General features: G+C 35.8%; 1 protein-coding gene across 1 annotated transcript in view; it reads right to left on the reverse strand.

The window, feature by feature from the left end:
- Arhgap5 (Rho GTPase activating protein 5) overlaps positions 1-21637 on the reverse strand; it is a 72988-nt gene that overhangs the window by 31686 nt on the left and 19665 nt on the right. The window contains exon 2 of the mRNA XM_023721826.1: positions 16315-20199. Coding sequence (XP_023577594.1) covers positions 16315-20034 — 3720 coding nt within the window. The 5' untranslated portion in view covers positions 20035-20199. The remainder of the gene's footprint in view (positions 1-16314; positions 20200-21637) is intronic.

Genomic DNA, 21637 nt, shown 5'->3' on the forward strand with positions numbered 1-21637 from the left:
AAAAAGTGTAACCAAATCCAGTGATATAGCAGAATACAAAAATCACATAAAATTCACCAATCATAAAATTGGGCCGGGGAGATGGTTCAGTGGAATAAGTGCTTCCCTGGCAAGTGCAAAGGCCTGAGTTCAATCCCGGATTCCATCAAAAAAACCAAATAAATAAAAATAAAATTAAAGCACACACACACAAATCAATGGCATGCCTTTACCCTAATAATGAACCCACAGAAAAAACTGGGGAAAATATTCACAAAGTTTCATCCCCCAAATTAATACTTAGCAATTAACCTAACTCAGGAAATAAAAGACATCTACAATGAGAACTATAGTACTATGAAAAAGGAAATCAAACACAATATCAGGAAATGGAAAGACATTCCCTGTTCTTGGACAGGCAAAACCAGTATAGTCAAAATGGTCATACTTAAATATATCAAACTATATACATATTTAACATAATCTCAATCAAAATTCCAAAATATTCTTCACAGTGCTAGAAAAAAATAATCTGACCAATTATATGAGACAAGAAGAAATCCTAAATAGGAAAAGTAATCCTGGGAAAAAGAGCCAAGCAGAAGGCATCCCAGTTCTGGACTTGAAGCTGTATTATGAAGCTACTGCATGGAACTGGCACAATGCAGAAACTATTCCAAGCACATTCAACTGTTTAATCTTTGACAATGGGGCTGAAAACATATATGGAAGGAAAGATAACTTTTTTTTTTTTTTTTTGTGGAACCAGGAATTGAACTCAGGCCCTTGCGCTTGCCAGGGAAGCGCATATTTCACTGAGCCATCTCCCCAGCCCCAAAAGTAGAGTGTGGTTTTTTTTGTTGTTTTGGTTTGGTTTGGTTTTTGGTGGAACCGGGGATTGAACTCAGCCTCTTGCACTTGCCAGGGAAGCGCTTATTCTACTGAGCCATCTTCCCGGCCCCGAGGAAAGATAACTTCTTTAAAACTGGCTATCCACATGCAGAAGACTGAATCTAGAGCCCTATCTTTTACCATGTACTAAACTGAAATAAAAATTGAACAAAGAACTAAATGTTAAAATAAAAAACAATCTGCTAGATGACAAAACAGGTAAAACTGTGAGTCATAGGTGTAGGCAAGGGATCTCTGAACAATGTACAGAACCTGGTTGCATAAACAATAGTACCAAGAATCAACAAATGGGATAGTATCAAAGTAGAAAAAGTTCTGTACAGGAAAAGAAACAACATAACTAAGAGACAAAACTTTTCAAAGAGGAACAAATTTTTGCTATTCTTCACATTGACACTCATATCTAAAAAAAAAAAAAAAAAATTCCAAAATAGACCAAATAAAAAAATTAATAAACAAAATAGACACAAAAGTACAAATGGTCAATAAATAGAGAAATGCTCCACATCATTAGATGGTCATTAGAGAAACACAAATTTAAAAAAAAAAAACAACACACTGAGATTCTATCTTACCCCAGAAAAAAAGAGGTCATCATCAAGAAATCAAATAACAAATGCTGATGAGGCTATAGAGAAAATAGGAATCTTTAGACACTGTTGGCAGGAATGTAAAGTAGTACCACCACTTAGGAAATAAATACAGAGATTCTTCAAAGGACTGAAACTGGAAATTCCATTTCACCCCACCTGTTCCCCTACTAGGAATCTTTTCAAAAGAGTTAAAGACATCATACTACAGCAATACATGTATACCCATGTTCACAGCAGCACAATTCATAGTATCTACATCTCAGAAGAAGACTGTGTCAATCAATAGATGAATGGATAAAAAAACTATAGCTCAGTAAAAAGGCCTTAGGTTCAATGTCCAGGACCCCTTTTACCCTCATTTAACTTTATGACCAACATCACAGATCTAATTAACGATCACAAGCAGATCAACTTCACCAATTAGTCAGAAAGCAATAGCAATGACTACTGAAGAAAATGTCAATGTCTTTCAGATGAGAGATTTGAGGAAAAAACAAGTTTTGCTAAACCTTGTTTATTAGAATTATACACTTAAATTTCAAATAAATCTGTTTTACTACCCTGAATTCCTTGAAAGCAGAGCCAATGATTAAATTAGTCCTATTTAAGCATCTAACAGTGTTCGGGCACAGCAGATATTCAATCAAATACTTACTAAGTAACAGTGCCCTTGACACAAAATAAACTAATTATTAAACATACTCTTGCTAGTTCTTTTACTGTAAGTGACTTCAACTGATCATAGTTATACATACTGGCAACATACTGTGCTAGGGTCAGGGGGATGAAATATAAGCAGGATCTAAATCTTGCTCTTGGCAGAGATCATGGTTTCTCATCCCACGTGCTTAAGCCGCTAAGCTAACTCCCTGGCTATCTAATCTATTTTTTATAAATAGACATTCATTTTATTTTTATTTTGTATGTATTTGATACAGGGTTTTACTATGCAGCTCAGACTCCTAGTGATCCTCCTGTTTCAGCCTCCCCAATGCTGGGAGTATAAGCATGCGCCACCATGCCTGGTTTCAATTCCTGAGATAAAGGCTCCTCCTGAATTCAGTAGTATATGGTTGGGAGGAAATAGAACACACAAACTTAAGAAAAAAAGATTAGGAAAGGTGCTTGTTGAAGTGTCTACCAAGCTCTCTCAGTCTTCAAAACATGCTTTTATACAAAAGTAACTTAATTCTCCTCCAAGAGTGTATCTGCAAGATAACAGATTTAACTGATACCTTTTATCAGCTACCCATAAGCTGAGCAAGATACTGCCAGAAAATAGGTTAAACTAAATTTTAATCTTTCAAAAAATTCAGGAAAGACTTCATTAAATAAAAAATCCTTGCCTGCTCATAAAGTCTACCCTCAGATATGTAAATATTTGTTTCTCTACTTGCTTTTTATTTAGCCTTAAAAGTTCTTCATGAATCTGATTTTTCTTAGGTATGCACACTGACAGTCTAATGCTTCTCAGGAGGTAAAGTGATATATACTAAAAATATAATGTATGCTTTCCCTGTAACATGCATTTTGACAGAGTTCAATACAAATATACAAGTTTCTTTACCTTTAGGTCTGAAATGAACAATTTACAGATCAAATGAAAACAATAGTCACCATCATTTAGTTAAGAGCATCTGTTTTTTAGAAGCACTTAACACAGTCCTGCCAGTCTGAACCACCAGTGGTACATGTATAAGTGTCTCATAGGGTGGATGGTACCACTGGTGGTATAAATGGAACACTGTCTTTTTATTAAAAGTATTAATATGCCCCCCACATGGGACAGTGATGCATGTACCATCAGTGGTTCAAGACACCCAGCAGCGCAATACAAATTATGGCCCAGTTGTGTATGTTGAAATTGTTCAGGTTCTAGATACTAAAAGCCAAATAATTTCAAATGTAAGATGTATTATATCCTAAAGGATCTACCCACACTGATTACATGACATCACTATTGCTATTATTAAATTAACACCTCACAACTCAACATACTCTGGTTGAAGCAACAGAAGTTTTGTAACAAAAAATGGTAATGGATTTAGATAGGGGTACAGAGAAAAGAATAAAGACTGGAAAGAACATCTGAGAATAAAACAGACTTGGTAACTGCTAAGAGGATGAAAAGATTCAAGAAAATATAAAAAACAATTTTACAAGTGTAAAATCTGATCAGAATACCAGCTTATACTATTACAACTTAAAATTCACCAAGTATTGTACTTATTTACTTTTTAGCTGAATCAAACTGACAACACTGAAGCAGATACTAAAGGACAAAAACCAACTTAAATACTGCTATATTTCTTTCAGTGAACACGAGCTAAAATCTGGTCATTGTATTAGAATGAAGTTTCTTGTTCTGTTTCATTCTTTCAAAGCACTGCTTTTCAAACATGAGTAGGTTACAAAATCAATTCAGTAGGTCACAAACAACACTTCTTTTTTCATTGTAATAGACCAGTGACTCAAAATGAAATGTGTAGAAAACCTCTGGTATTATTTTGTAAAATTTCATTTTACTTTTGTGGACATATTTATGTGTAAAATGGGCCATTATATCTAAAGAAAGTTCTCACTACTGGTTGCAATCATGTTTTAGAGGTTTTTTGGTCCTAAAATTAATATTGACCTCCTTTTGGAGTACAAAGCAAGATACCTAAGAGCCAAGCATAAACCCTTCTCTGTCAAGAACAGCAACTAAGCTCAGATTTTTCTAGGTAGCTGTTTTTAGATGCCACAAAAGAGGGAGACTGCTAAGGAAAGGTCAATGTTGCCTTATTTTGGGGGTGAGGTAGGGGATCAAACCCAAGACCTCAGGCATAAGGTATTCTACCACCGTGACATATCCTCAACTCCTGTGGTTTGTTTATTCTGTCTGCTTATTAAAAGATCATATCTCTGTTATTTGGTCATTCAGCATTGGTAGTTGCTCAAAGCTCTGTTAGGTCAATCTTCTGTAGTCAATCCCTAGGAAATTTCAACAATTACTATACTTCTCCTTAGTATGAATCTCCAATTTAAACCTCAGAACTCATAACTGCCTGACATCAATGAACTCTAAAACCAGTTATAATTTCTACTCCTCAATGCCCTCCCTATGGATGATGGACACATCATTATCACTGCTAAAAACAGAGCAAGCCAGAAAACTAGGAGATGGCTTTTCTATCTCATTCAGCAACTTCACCCCCACATGCAAGACATCACCAAATCTTGAGGATTTTAAGTATCTTTCAAATCTATCCCTATCTCCAATGTCATTATTCTCCCTCTTTGACTTAAACTGCTTCAAATTTTATGACAGTTTGCTTGGACTGCTCTGACATACTACCCAGTCTTCCACATCCTCTCTACCCTTCACTCAACCCATTCGCCATATTACAAACAAATGAGTCCAAAAAACAAATTCACTTACTCACTAGCTTCAAATTACTCGGGTTAAAAAAAAAAATTCCAACATTGCCAACAGACTTAAGCTTCTGGTTTGTACTCTCAACTTTCTCCTTACACTACTCTTCCATAGAAAGGCAAAATTATATGACCTAGAAACCAAATCCAGACTGCTACTGTTTTTGAAAAACTTTATTACAACATAGCCATGCTCATTAGTTTACATGTTGCCAAATGGCTGTTCTTGCACTACACCATTAGATCTGACTGGTTACAAGGGATTTGTATGATCCTCAGAGCCTAAAATATGTACTACTTAGACCTTTACAAAAAGCTTTTTACTGCCTGCCTTAAATCAATGATCATACAGTGACATGCTTTAAAAACATACAATGTCCCTTCCTACCACACTCACATGCTATTCATTCAGCATTAAATATTCTCTAGTCCATCCCACTATTCTCCTGTATAATTCAGATTCATGTATCATATCTAACCAAAAATAACTTTACAAGCAGGCTTTTCCCACTCAAGTTAAACCAGAACATCTTGATTCAAAGTACCCACATTTTAGTGTTCAATAACTTCAAATGGCTACAATGTTAGAAAGATCTTAATGTGTCTACTCCTGAGCTCCCCATTCCATTAATCAATGTACAAGTCCCCAAGTTAAGAACATTCGAGTTGCATATTTTTAGATACAGACCTCAACTTACATTTGTAGACGTCAACAAAACATAGAAATAGCACACGTCTGCAGACATTGTCATAATTGTGCTTCTGTGTGCTTACTGTATAATACAGTAAGCATACAGTAATACAGTGCCCAGGATATCAGGAAGCAAGAGAAGCAGCACTGGTTTTATGGAGGGGACTGCTGGGAAATGCAAAACAATAACTATGGAAACAAAAGTAAAAATAATTGAGACTGGACCAAGGCAAAAAGATGGCAAACACTGCTTGTTCTTATAAATTGTTCAACCACTGGCACAATACTAAACAAGGACAAGATCACGGAATATATGAAATCTATTGTACCAATGAAGTCATTTTCTCAGACTTGACATTAAAATTGTGGCAAATGGCATGATGGTTCATGTGTGTATTCTCAGCACTCAGGAGGCTGAGGCAGGGCAGCTAAGACCAGCCTACACTGCACAGCTAGACTTAAAAAACAAAAAACAAATTGAGGCTTGAAGACACATCTGAACAAGGCAAGGCCTTAAGACAAAAGGTGTAACACCTAGGCCTACATGTCTAGGGAATAAATAATAAAGAGATTTATATTTTAATTAATACCACCTGTTCAATTAGTCCAGATAGAAATCAGTCATTCTGGTGGGCGACCAGACCATCTGGACCCACCCCTTCCCCAAAATATCTTTGTCCTTTCCTTGTATCTTTCCTATGTGACTTATTTGCTCACTGTATCAAGATTAGCTAAACAGCTGTACTTTAAATTCCATAGATTAACTTATTTTGATCCACACACCTATGCTGAGCCTCTGCTGTATTAATTACCCTCCACAAAGGGCCTTAGATGCTACTCCATTTGGGACTCACAGAAATCAAGGAACCTTCTTCTCTCATTTCTAATACAACTCTCAACTATTCTCCTTTTGGTTCAAAACTTTTCTCAGTGTTGTGATACCACAAACCTGCGGCATCTGACATCTAACAGGTAGAGTTACTATTTTCCTACACATTTTGGAAGCCCCAGGAAGAAATCAGGAGGAGGTATGAGTTTGCTTCTGTTTCATGACACCCTTAAATGTTCTCAGTAGATACTGGGTTGCGGTTTCTTCAGGTAATCAAAAATTGTCATCCAGGGCCAGCAAGATAGCTCAGCAGATTGAGTACCTGCTTAGGCAAGTGCAGGGGCCGGGGCTCCATCCATGGCACTGTATGTTGTGCCAGCCCCGCCCCGGGCATGCTGAGCCAGCCACTGAGTCTGCAAGTCTTGAATGTGGTGGTGTACATGTAGTGAGACCCTGTACCAAATACATTAAAATAAAATTGTCATCCATCATTGGTTGTTGGTTGCTTTATGCCTTCTGCTGGTTGCTTGTAGCATGCTAACAGCTGAGAACAGGGACAATCATGACGTGGGTTTATGTGAGTGGAATTTCCTTATACACTACATAATCCCATCCCGAGGTCAGAAGGAAATTGGAATTCAAATTCATCCAGGAAGGCACATATGAAGTTTTGGCTGAACCAGTGCCTAGGGAGGGATTTTTCATACGATCAGCAACAGACGCTCTTTCTGACACACAGGTAGAAGAAACTGATTGCGGGGTGACACAAGAAGTATTTGCTAAAACCCCAAAACAATAAAGCTTAAGGAAGCATCTTCAATTTGTCCTTTGATTTTTTTTTTTCTATCAGAAAGTTAAAAAGCAGATGTTGAGGTTCTCTGATAAATGGAGTCAATTATCAATTTTTGTCTTTGGAGACGTGTTTTGCTAAAGACTGGAGAACACTCTGGGAAAATTTTTGGTACTGTAAGAGATGGTGAGGATTTGGTTCTTTGTACTGTGCATAGGATCACTTTTCTATCCTACCCTTTCCCTGAGCAGCATTTTATCCAAGGCATTTTCTTTCCCCATGGCTGCCAGATTACAGGACTCTCAATTGAATAGCTTTCCAGAAGGCTGAGTATCTCCCTCCCTGCAACCCATCTAGAGAGAAACTGCTTTTCCTAAAAAACTGATCTGATTTAATCCTCAAACTCTCAAAGAATAAATGTAAACATTCTAGTTCAACTTTATCAGCCTTTGCTGCCCTTATGCAGAACTAGAATTAGTATCTTTATTCCTTTCACTTTCCCCTTCCTTCAAAAATGCTGCTCCACAAATTGGACTGACTGGGGGGCTGGTGAGATGGCTCAGTGGTCTAAAGCACCTCTTTAGAACAAGCTAAGCTAAGCAAAGCACGGGGACCGCGGTTCAATCCCCCAGCACCACATGCCAGCCAGCCCCGCCCCCTGGTGGGCTGAGCTGGCCACACACAAAATAAATAAATAAAAATTAAAAAAAAAGTTGGACTGACTGTTTTTTATAACAGATGAATTCATTGATAGAAAAATATTCCTAGGGATCCTTACAAGCTTAGTAAGATGTAAACAGAAACATGTATCAAAGGATAGCCATTTCTCTCCAAAACATCTTGCAATCATTCTTGGAGATTTGTTAACTGAGGGCTAAAGAAAGCCCATAGCTAAGTATGATCCAAGAGTTACAGAATCATGAATAAGGGAACCCAGGTATACAAAAAGAGGATAAATCCAGTTCTGGCCACTTCCTCACAGCTCTACTCTGCTGTTGCTAACACTAAATGGGGCTAAACTTGAGGGACACAGAATAAGGATAGACTGGGATACCTTCTTATCCTATTTTTTTTTTTTTTCCAAAACTGGAAAAAGTTGCCATGGATATCCAACAGGGTAGAGTTGAGGCATGGGAGGTCTTCTTCCCCCACCTTTGGAATATTATGTATTTAGCTCCCAAAGAGTGCCATGTAGTCTCTTTCTACACCCAAACCAGGCCTAGCCACTCCCTGAAAACAAAAGTTAAAAATATCTTAACAACCTGTCTCTTTAAAAGAAACAGCTACATGTAGCTATCAAGACAGCAGTTCTGGCTCTCAGCTATTTCTATTAAACTACCATGTCTATCAAAACAACTGTCGGCCTAGGCCCCTTTTCAAAAAAATCTTTGCTTTCATGGGAGTAAAAGGTTTTTTTTTTTCCTCTTCTGAATCGTATTACAAGAGATCTCTGCTAACTGACGATCGATTAGAAAAGTTGTGACTATTCATAATTACAAAACTTAAAACTAAAAATTGTAGTTTGACTTGGCCAATACATTTGAGAGTACATTCTGTCTTAAATATAATTGTTTTGGGTTTGTTCTTCTGTTCAATCTGTATTAATAACCATTTAAAACACCTGCAGCTACTTTAAGAAAAAAATTTTTGAGTCCCAAAACTTTATTTTTTATAGAGTTCTCATTTTGAGATTTCCATGGAATATCATCTATATAGGTTTCTTGGGCATGCTGGGACATTATTCAAACATTATCAGATGAGGACTGATAGGCTCAAGGTTTATAAATCCCATAGGATTTATAAATAAAAGCCTTCAATGTTTGATAACATAAAGGTGACATATGATGTAGGTTAATATGTATGTTTCTGTGTGTTAACTTTTAGCTATAATATCCTCCAAAAGTTCTAGGTAGATTGGTCATAGATAAATACTCAAGACATTATCTGAAATGCTTGCACCTATCTTAAGAACAAGCTAATATTAACCAGTTAATAAAAGACTAAAGTTGGTAACAAATTTCCATCCAGATTGTTAGATAACCAAGATACTACATACATATGTGTGTATATGTATATATATATATATATATATATGATAATAGTTTTATAAATCCAATGTCTATTACTGTCTGTGTACCACAACTTCAAGAGTTTTCCTTGGTCAAAGATCTTACATAAGTATACTGTAATATTTAAAAGATGTTAACTGTTATGATGAATTATCTAAAGTAATTGTTTGGAGCTATAATCAAAAGGTTAAGATATTGAGATGTTCTTGGTTAAATTTATAAAATTAAATTTAAAAGCAAAGGTTCTATATTTTACTAAAATAGTTTCTTCTGTTCTTATCAGGTTTTGCTTACTAAAAAGTAAGCTTTAAGAATTAAGGAACATATGTTAACATATAAAATGTTCTCATAATCAGTTTGTGATTGGTTAAAAAACTATTATCTTAGCTTATGACAGAATATATTACTTGGGAATACATCTATGTATCTATAAACAAGGTATGCTATGAGCTTAAGCTTTAAAGTTTAGAAGGTTAAGACTATATAGTACATATTAGGTAAATTAAGTGCTTTTTTATATGGTATACATTTAGACTTTAATATATAAAATAACTAAAATTTGACATTTTAAAATTTTGTGTTGTTATTCTATTGGCTTTAATTAAACATTTTTGTTGACACTGGGTAGTAAGTCTAGTCACAGTCATTAACACTATTTCTACATTTTTTAAAATCAATTTTATTGAAAAAAATAGCAATGAGATAGTTTCAAAACAGATTAGTAGGGCAGTTACAATTAATACAATGCATATTGTTGTCTTCATAGTAGTTACTGGAGTACAAGATGCAGACATGATATCTTGTCTAAAAACTAGTATAAAACTTTCTTCTCATTGAACTAAGAGAAAGTAGCTATATATCTACCCTATTTTGTATATACAGATGTATTTTTTTCACTATAAAATGAACTTTTTGTTTAGTTTTATCAGAGATGGGTGTTCCATTGCCATTCATATATTCTAGATGTGTGAATTCAGCAAAATAATCCAATGTAGTCCAACAGTCCATAACAGTGGGTTATCTGCAGATCTGGCAATGTCAGAAGAGCTGTAAAGATGCCCTTAATTCTTTTCTGCAGGGTGGCATGCAAATGTGAGGTGGGAGGAGGGTGTTTCAGGAGACTGTGCCAAAGAAGTAGAAGTGATCTGGATAGGACAGTATATGCCTAGGGTCTTGGTCTACATAGGACTTGGCTGAAAAACATCAATCCAACAAACAATCAAATGCATGAGGGTAGCTAGGGTGATGCATGGGAATGAACTAGCCCCAGTGAATGGGGAAAGGTACTTTTAATACTGGGGACACAGGTAAGGACACAGGACACAAGATACAAGTCAGTGTTGAAGGCACCAAGCCCAGTAGAGCACAAAAGTGGAGCACTCAGCAGACAACATGTGCAAGTGGTCAGAGTGACAGAGCATGGAAAATGAATGAGAGGGGCAGTCAGGGCCCACTTGGTGATGAGCAGCAGGTGACATAAGCCATTATGTCCTTAATTCTTGTCAATATAATCATACCTTATAAAACCTGTTCAAGGTATCTAAAAATTGCTTACGAGTAAAAACTAAATATATGTAAAGATTTCTATATAACTGTGATACTAATTGCTAACCTTGTGGTATATTAAATGATGTGTTCATGTTCCCCAAATATACAGACCTTCAACGATGCAAACTAAAAAATATCCTATCACATTGGTGACTTCCAGCAAAGTTGTTTATGGTAGTAAACTTTTTACGTTTAAGCAATGGCCTCTATGATATATTCCAATGATTTGTGATACAATGTGCATGCCAATCCAACATAAACAGTCAACCAGGTGATACAGATACTTCAAGATGATACTTTTGTGATTGCTATGTATGTAATGTATGTTTCATTAACACTTAGAACACTGGGCAAACCAGGCAATGTCATTCAAGAAATTAAAAGATTAGACATTAATAACCTATAAGATATACTTAGACAAGTACATTCTTGTCATCCCTAAATGACACTATTAAAGGATAAAAAAATTAGGTAAAAGTTTCTTTATATCACTTATTACCTTGTAACTAGATAAATGACCAAAGTGCTATTCCATACTAAAATGAAATTTAAATGAGTTTCAAAAGTAGTAACAAAACCTAATGGTTCTAACAGAACAATGTCATTATGACTGTCAGCTAAAATGTTATGTATACTCTGGTTTCTCTTCAGATTGTATAAATCTATCACCTTTTACTAAAATGTTATATTGCCCTTGATCTCAGATTCTCTCTGTAAAACTTTGTAATTTTTATCTGTTAACATTCTGCAGAGATTCAACTTCTCAGGAAACCATGACTGATAAAAGTAAGTTTTTTGGTTATACTATATATTTCAAAGTGCTTGCTATCCAGAAAAGTGTGATAGTTAAACCTACTCTTCCTACCATACTGGTATGACTCATCTCTTGGGTGTTCAACAACTGAGGTTTAGAGACCAAAGCTAAAAAAAGATAACTGGGCTAAGATGACAACATTTTGGCCCTGGCTTACCAATGTCAACAAGGATCCAGGACAGGAGAAGACCCTTTCTACAAGAGTATACAACTCTGGTGAGTCACCCAACCTCCTGAACAGGGAGACTGCTGGACCAGCCCACCTCCCCACCCCCAACCCCCAACCCCAGACAGGAATCAACCAATTTACAGTGTGTTAAAAGGGAAGGTCACAAGAGAGAAAAATGTCAGATATGATTCCATAAAAAGTCACCAGGTCAATCAAGACCATGAGCTCTATCCTGGAAGACAACACTGAGGGACTACATGGAGTGGCTGAAGCTGGAAGTTGGTCACATATGTAGGGGCAAGACAAGAACAGAGTACCTAAAGCAATCAAGCTACTTCAGTCCTGTGAAAACATTTTGCCTGAGACAATTCCAGTTATTAGTCACTAGGCAATGCTGTATTGCATAATACTTTGTCAAATGTTTAAAAAGTGGGGCTGGGGAGATGGCTCAGTAGAATAAGTGCTTCCCTGGCAAGCACTAGGGCCTGAGTTCAATTCCTGGTTCTGAAAAAAAAAAAAAAGAAAAGAAAAAAAAGAAAAGAAAGAAAAAAAGAAAATGCCCCTACAGTGTTTATTCAGTTCCTTTCCTCCCATCAAGACAGGACTTCACTTGACCTCAGCTTTTGTCTCTTATTTTTATTCTCAAGTCCTCTAGCTGTTTTTCCCCTCAAGAATGACAGCTGCAAAGGACCCTGCAACAAAGAAGCTGAAAAGTTCTATATATGCTTCCAAAAGTGACTCCTAAAGAGCCTTAACTGACCCTAATAGTGAAAGGTTAATTTTGATTAACTCAGGTCTTTTAGTTGGTTATAAATATCTAACAAAAAAGTATAAACAAATGATATATAAAAAGTAACACCATAGTAATAAAGGCTAGATATAAAAAAGGAGACTCCAGGGCTAGCAAGATAGCTCAGCAGACTAAGTGCCTGCTTAGGCAAACACAAGGACTCCCTGCCGTACATGTTGTGTTGGCTTGCCCCCATGCCCTGAGCCAGCCACCAAGACCAGGTATGGTGGTACACCTGTACTCCCAGCGCTGGGGAGGCTGAAAACTGGAGGATCACTACAAGTCCGAGCTATAGTGAGACCCTGTACAAAATATGCAATTTTTTTTTTTTTAAAGGGAGACTCCAATCACTACACTGACCCCTGCTGGATTTCAAGCTGCACGTATAGCTGGCCACTATTATAGCTCAAAGAGGCTAAAAGGCTACAATAAAAGCTAAGCAAGTCTTTAAATTCTTTAGCTAAAGTTATCTTTCAAAACCACCAAATTCTCCATCTTCTTACAGCTAAAAGTGGAAGGACTTGTGACAAAAACATCAGAATTACAGATAACTTCCATTAAGTGAGAAGTATAGGAGCCAACTTGACTGCTTTAATGTCTTGAAAAAAGTTTATTCTTGACTAAAGACGGCCAAACTCCAAATGATGATACAGATGGAACCAACAATAAATGTGCCATACTCATTCTACCAACACCCACTAGATCAATCTTTTGAAAGAAGTTCATAACTGGTAAACCTCAATATAACTTCTACTCAAGGTCCCTTCGATTAGCCCTCTGGAAAAAGCCCCTGACTTCAGTCTCCTCTACACTAGCCCTTCTTAGCTCAAAGCAGCTGTATTGAAATCACCTAATCTTTCCTAACTAGTTAAATTAGCTATTCAGAGGGGGTAAATATTATAGCAAACTAAGTCAGACAAATTAATGTATCATTAGAGAGGGACTGGGCTCTTAAAAGATGCCAACACAAAAATAAAATCTGAAAACTGACTCAAGGTACATGTGAAGGCCAGGTCTCAAGGATACAATTGCCAGGCCTGTATCCCCCACTAAGGGATAATCAGTAACTTGAGATTATACTGCAATTAGCACCACCTGATCCAATAAATCTAGACAAGCACCAGTCACTCAGGTTAGTGACCAGAGCACTCTGACCCATCTCTCCCCGTAAACAACTTTGACCTTCCCTTGTACCCTTGCTATGTTACTCATTTCCCTATCTGATCAGTATTAGCTAAGCAGCTCAACTTATAATCCTATAGGTTGATTATAGTTTGATCCACACTGTAACTGTGCTGTATAAATTACCCCTGACAAACGGCCTCAGTGGCCAATCCACTCAACTCTTCTTAGAAATCGAGGAGCTATTCTTACCTCCTATTTCTAAGAAAACTCTCCTAACTTCTTCCTTTGGTTCACACTTTTATTTCTTAATGTTGTGATGCCACAAGCTTGGTACATGACATCTAACATGTCAAGAGTTACATTTCTCCTATATCAAATGTGCCTATCTCTACACCAACACTGTTTTAAATATTTGAGTTTTCTATTTTACAACACAATAAGCATACATACCATGATCACCACCATTCCATCTTATTTTTAGTCTCCAAAAGTGTCCTGATTATTCTAAGTATCAAGAATACTGAGCTCTTTATGGTATACCATACCCATTCTAAGTTGTCAAGAGTATTGAGCTCTCTATGATATGCCATACTCATGGACAGGAAAGCAATAGTTCCATCATTTATTTAGGTCATCTTTAAGTTTTTAAATAAAAGTTTTATACTGTTTTGTACATTATAATTATTCCTAGGAATGTGATAATTTGCCCTGCCTCAATAAATGGTCTTTCCTAATTACGTTTGCTAATTATTTGTTGCTGACGTTTAGACAGAAATTAAAATATAGTCAGAGAAGGACTGGGCTCTTAAGACAGTATGCACAAAAAACATCAAAATTGCAGCTGATTTCTGATTATTTATTTTAAACTATCTTTCTACTTCTTTATTGATACTAACAATTTACCTGTAGACCTATTTTGGCTTTTATGTTCACTATCACAACAAATTTGTGCTTGCTAGGCAGGTGCTTATGCTGGCCCCTACATACTAAGGAATGTAAGTGGTAGCAGTATGTCTGATCTATTCCTGATTAAAATGAAATGGACCTCCCTGTTTACAACTACACATGTTCATTATAAATTTCATTTAATTATAATTTAATTATAATTATTAATTTCAATTAATTATAATTGGTTTCCCCATGGATTTATTAAAACTTATCAAGCATTTTTTCTCTGTATATATTATAAGTACTTTTCTCCTTTACTCTGCTTATGGAATAAACATATTTTCTCCTCTACTCTGCTTATGGAATAAGCACATATAAATTTGCTAATATTTAGCCATCTCTTGCATTCCTGATATAAATCAAACTTAGCTACAATTTTTCTGTTACATATTGTTGAATGATTTTAGCCATTATAGGTCCAAAATTTCCTATCTAAAACCCAAGGCAAAAAAACCTTTACAACTCAAACATTTTTTTACTCACTAGCAGTATGGTGTGACTAAAAACTACAGTGAATGCTGTTGCCAAGTGCCTTCCAACAGAAAAACAAGCAGAAAGTTCAAGACTAAGATTACTCAAAATATACCTGTCTTCACTTGGTTCTGATACACAGCAATCAGCTGCAGTATTTAAAATCCATAAAACTATGGATTTAAATGATGAAAAGTTCAATACATTAAAATAAAAGCCTATTGAATACTATTTTAAAGCTATACAATCCTGAATAAAAGTCTTATGTCAAATATTAACAGAAATTGCTGAAATATCATCATGAAAAAAATCAGTAAAAATGAATGTTATCATATATAACTTTTAACAGAAACCTGCATACTATATTTAGGTTACTAATGCCTAATAGTATCAAATAAATTAAAATCTACTGAAGATGTAAAAAACAAAACCTTGCTATATGGTTAGAATTCTACAATTTAAATTTCAAAAGCTTTTCTGCATGCTTTCAAGCAGCATAAAACTCCTATGACCTGAAGAACTTATTAGTTAAAATTTTATCTATTAATATCCCTGAGTGAAATAGGTATTACCAAATTAATATCCTAGAACTGACAGGTAAGAATGGAAGAGGCAAATAGGACTGCAAATAGGCAAGAAAATAAAAAATCACTTATCTTATTTTCTGTACAAAGTACAAACATATGCACCTAGAATTTTATCAAGTCAAAAGTACCACAAATAAAATACAAAATGCACTAAAATAAAACAAAAATAATCTGTTGCACAAAATATTCAAAAATTTAAAAGGAGATACTGGTATGAATAAAATAATCTTAAATTCCTATTATCTTGAAAAATTCCTTATCAAAGGCAAATACTATTTTTTTCTTTTTAAATATATATTGTACAGGATCTCACTATTAAGCCCAGACATAGTAATCTTCCTATTTTTAGCCTTCCCAGTGCTGAGATTACATGGTTGCAATTACAGGTGCGCACCACCATGCCCGGTCTCAATGACTGGGTCTGTGTGCCCAGGGGTGAGGCCTGTGTGGCATATGGTGCTGGGGACTGAACACCTGTCCCTGCACCTGGCTAAGCAGCTGCTTAGTCAACTGAGCTATCTCACCAGCCCTAAAAGGAAAATACAATCATCTTTAACAATATCACTTACCATCAATTAAACTTACCTTTTTATCTTCTTTTACTTTATGGGTTTTTTTCTTCATCTTCTTATCATCTACTTCCTGGTCAGAAGTGATTGCAGGATTATCAATACCACCTTTCCAAGTTTCAACAGGAGAAAGAAGTGGGTCTTCTTCACTACCACGATGCTTTCCTTTTCTTTTTGTTTTAGAAGTAGTGAAAGCTTCATCATCACTTGCATCTGAGTGAGTTCTTCTATAGTATGACTTGGCTTTACTAAATAAAGTTTTAGATTTATATTTGTATTTTGAAGGCCTCCGTTCCCCATGGCTTTTTGAGGGTCTATCAGAAAATCCATTTTCCTCCTCACCTTGGGTATTATTTACAAATGAGTTTCGAATTTTAATAATTCGATTCTGACTATCATCTGGAACAACATAAATCTCATCAGAATAGCCCTTCTGTTTGAAAATTGTGTCCATGGGTTCCGCATAGTTATCTGAAGAATCCATATCTTCAGGATGTGCCAAAGGTACCCGGGAAGTCTGTTTTCTTGGATTTTTACCAATACCAGCTTCAATTGTTTTTAAAAGGTTTGGATCCAGTTTTTTCACATTTGTCTTAGGAACAACTGGTTTAGGTTTAATAGGTGGAGGCACTTTATGGTTGCGTTCATGATCATGACAGTTTGGGGTGCTATGAACAGGATATTCATTTCCTTCCAAATCTAATCTGTATCTGGAACGGTCACTGGGTGTTGGAAGCAACTGTACATCATCACCAATTGGACTATAAGGAGGTGGAGCTTCTGTATCATCATCTGAATCGGGGTAATTATTATAGGGAAAACAATCTCTAGGAGATGGTAGGAAAACATCTTCGCTGTGATGCGTTGATTCCCTTGTATTATCAGACAGATAGGAATTTTCTATCATATTTTTTTTCTCAAGAACATCACTAAAAAACAGAGTAAAGACTTCAGTTTGCCGATGATACTGAGATAAAGAATACAATGCTGTAAATTTAGCAGTGATCTCAGTTGCAATGTGTTCTCCTTCAGTCATTAACTCCTTGATCGCCTCATTTTCAAAAAAATCTGCTTGGCTGTCAGTAACTGCCACCAGCTGCACAGGAATGGTGTCTTGAACTTCTGATAGAAACGCTCGGAGCATTCCCATTGATGCTTTCCGTTTGGCAGAGTAAACTAAAATATACCCATGAACCAGTTCATCCTTCCTTACTCCAATTGAAGAGTGATATGATAATATTGTGATCTGTATTCGCCTTCTTTTTTCACCAATAATTTTATCAAGCATTAGGGAATTATTCTGTCCAGCTTGGGCAGCACTACAAGAATGAGAATCAAGGAAGGGTGAAAGGATAAGATCCACACTAAATGGATCTCCACACATGGCACACATCACAATTCTTAAGTCTGCTTCCGATACATCCTTATTGGTGGGAACTGGGCTTACAACATCTAAATTATGTTTCACTGATTCCAGTACACCTCTTAGAGCTTGCTTTATTTGGGTTTCATTAAATTTACGAGGATATGTACCAGCAGGTACATCTACAAAAGGACACTGTAACTTGTTTGCCAACTGCTGCCCTTGGTGCCTGAGTATTGGTAGATTCTTACTCACAGAATCTCTCTGGTTAGCCAGAATTAATGTAAATGGAAGATTAGCCATATATTTATCTTTTCTGATCTGAGAAGCTTCAGTTCTTATTTTTCCAATAAATTCCCCAATAAAACTCAATGATTCAATGGAATTGAATACACAGAAGCACCCATGTGGTTTAAAGGCAGCAGTCCATAACTGACTCAAAATGTAAGGCGATTTGGCATCAACAGGCCGAAGGTCAAGTTCATAAATTTTTCCGTCTAAGGCATATTCATCATCAGTAGACTGTGTCCTTATCTCATTTGCTAGTTCTTGGGCAAGGCCATCTTTCCCTAAAATGAAGAGGTTAACTTTATCTATGTTTGCACTATCATGATACAACCGTAAGCGACTGTGATCCAACTGCAAAAGACTACTAGCAAGCAAATGCTCCACTTTAATGTCTGTACAATTTTGGCCACTAAGGCATGTTTCTTTAGTGGGATGATAAACAAATCCTATATGTTTAAGTAGAAGAGATTCCCTATCAGGTGCAAGTTTCTGTAAAGCTTTGTATCTAGGTTCTTCACTTAGAACTGTATGAATCTCACTCATTTTATCTGAACTTGGTGTTGCATTAAGATCTAAATCATAAAAAAGTTCAGAATGCTCAAAAAGCATTTCCTGAAACTCTTCTTTGGCTTTTTCAACTATCTCTCGCTGATGCCTACTATAGACCTCTTTACTATCTCCCTCTGTGATATATTTGAAGGCTTCATCTTCCATAACAAAGCAAATAACTTCCTCCCATGGTTGCCCAGGTGAAATGAACTGGATCTTTTCCAAAGTCTTTTTAAATTTTTCCTTCATTTCTACTCTCCTTTTTTCTGATATTAGATGCTGTACATGGTTCTGATAGACTTTTTCAGCTTCTAAAGTGCTCAGGAGGTCAAATGGGATCCGTCTATCATTAATTTTGTCTATATGGTCAGTTTCATCCCAAGGTGTTTTTTCTAGCACCACAAAACATAACTGGAAGTCTGTTCTCTTCTCCATTAACTTCAAAGCTTCTGACCAATTCAAATGTTCAATCTCTTCAAGATTTGGCAAAAGAGTGTTAAAAGCTCTTGGTAGGGTACTTAAATATTCCTCTCTCCTTTTTCTTATATGTTCCTGTTTAAGTTGTTCTATATGTTTTGAGAATGTATTTCTGGCTTTCCTTGTTCCCTCTAAACTGATGTATTCTTCATAATCAGGATGATTTTTTAATTTATTACTAACAGTTTTCCATGTTGCATGATAATCTCTCACAGTCTGTACAAGTTTTTCAAACTTATCTGTTGCTGTGACAACAAGTTGTCTCTGTGTTTTATAAGCATCCAGATAGGGAATAATTTTAGGCTTGCCACGAGTTTTATCCAGCATTTGTACCAGCGCAGTGAAACATGTCTCAATGTTGACATTAAATCGTGCTGATGTTTCCACTACAAGAAGGTTCTTTTTGTTTGAAGCAAACGCCTGAACTTCTCTAAGATAATGATCCACACATTCATCACATTTAGTTGCTGCTATTATTACAGGTTTTTTTGATTTTGATAGCTGAACAAAAAGGTTATTCACAAATTTAAGTTGATCATCAAATTTCCTATTACATCCCTGACTTACATCAATGCACAATAAAAACCCATCTACATTCAGCTTCCCCTCAGGCATTTGCTTTTGCTCAAAGTCTTGCTCTAAACCTAGCTGATCAGTGCAAATGTACATTAGTTTTTCTGCTGACTGCAACTTAGAGGCAGCTGCACGTTTTATATATGGTTGCAAATTCGTACTCCGATGAGGCAAGAAAGTCTGGTCATCAATGAACTCTGTTTGTTCAATGACATGAATTTTGCATTCTACTCCATCTTCACCATTTTGTGTTATGTCACCCCAGTATAAAAAGTGATCATTGTTTACTACTCGTCCTCCAAAGTCAATGGTGCTAAGCACAGAAGTATGTTCTGGGTAATATTCATCTGCTTTTGAGCGTACAAATCTATTGCACAAACAAGATTTTCCAACTCCACAGTTACCTTTGTCCTTTTCAGTCCCAGAGAGTCCAACTACACTGATAGTATAGGCTGGGGGACGAGGCTCTTTGTTTTTTGCCATCATAACTCTCTTCTCATGTCTCTACATTCATAAAGATAACCATATATATTTCTCATTCTGAAAATAAAATCTTAAAATACAGATCCAAAATTTCAGAATTCTGTTTGGTTCTTTGTATATCCCTCATTTCTGCGCAGACAGATCTTCAAGATCACATGGATCATCTTCCTAGAAAGAGAGGGAAAAAGAAATCTTAATAATGTACATAATGAATTATACTAAAAATATTCCTAACAAAGCACATACAAGTTAATGATCCTAAAGTTACATGTGTTTTACAAAATCACCATAAGAAGTTTGGTTTACCAGAATAAATACAAGATCTCCAAATGTAAGACAAACCTAAATAATTTCATGTCCAAAATAATTAAACACAAAACCTAATGTAGTATGTCACAATTTTAAAATAAACCCTTCTTAACCAAATGTGCATTATTGTCTCTAATTCCTATGAGTATAAGGAAACAACTACTTTCTGTTCTCTCAATATCCTTGCCTTCCCTGCTTAGCAACTCTCTCACAAGTTTTAAGAAATACAAAACTACCTAACATGCTTTCTATTATACATATCTATATATCCCTAAAATTGAATTTTTACAAAGTTAGCAAGATTTTAAAATTTAAAAATGTTTTCAACAGGTTCCAATCTCCTGAAGGATTTATCAAACTTTACATGCCCCAATTAATAGTATTCAAATACTTAAAACAGGAAAATAAAAATAAATGGATAGGGCTAGGGAGATGGCTCAGTAGAATAAGTGCTTCCCTGGCAAGCACAAAGGCCTGAGTTCACTCCGTGGTTCTGCCAAAATAAATAAATAAATAGGTGGAGGAAGAGAAGATTTAATATCAGTAGTGACTGTAATTAAGTAACTAAGTGGTCTCAAACATCTTAAGGTGAAAGGCTGATCTGTCCAGATCAACTGGAAAATATAAAAACGAAAACTTAAAAAAATCCAACTGCTAATTTTTATTTTGCTAGATTCGAAAGACATGAAAGTAATGTTAAATTGTTTCCAAATGTTTTTGATTTCTAGATGTTTTTCACAGAATTACAGTTTAAGAGCCACATTTTGAGTAGCAACAAGATAATTTTGAGATTATACAGTTAAAGCAATCTTTTAGAATTATTTAACATAATGGGAACATTAACTTTCAAGAATTAAATGAAATTTTATTTTAGCTACATATTTACATGTAAAACAATCAGTCTTTTAAAAAAGTTTTAGAGCCAGTGAGATAGCTCAGCAGACTAAGTGGCTGCTTAGGCAAGTGCAGGGACTGGGGTTTGATCATGGTACAGCATGCTGTACCAGCGTCCAGGTGGGATGCGCACTGCGCCACCCACTGAGTCTGGGCATACAGGCGCATGCCTGTACTCCCAGTGCTGGGGAGGCTGAAAACAGGAGTCCAAGCTGTGTAATGAGACACTATACCAAATACATTAAAAAAAAAAAAAATAGTTGGAAAGTCTTCATATCCTTACAAGGTGAAATTAAAAGCAATACAGCACTTCTAGTAACTCAAAATTTCACAAGTTAGAAAAGAAATATCCAGTAAGGTCATGAACATATATACGAATTATCTCTAATCTGGACAAAATAAA

The sequence above is a fragment of the Octodon degus genome, unplaced genomic scaffold, assembly GCF_000260255.1.
Source record: "Octodon degus isolate 3935 unplaced genomic scaffold, OctDeg1.0 scaffold00086, whole genome shotgun sequence".
Taxonomy (NCBI): Eukaryota; Metazoa; Chordata; class Mammalia; order Rodentia; family Octodontidae; genus Octodon; species Octodon degus.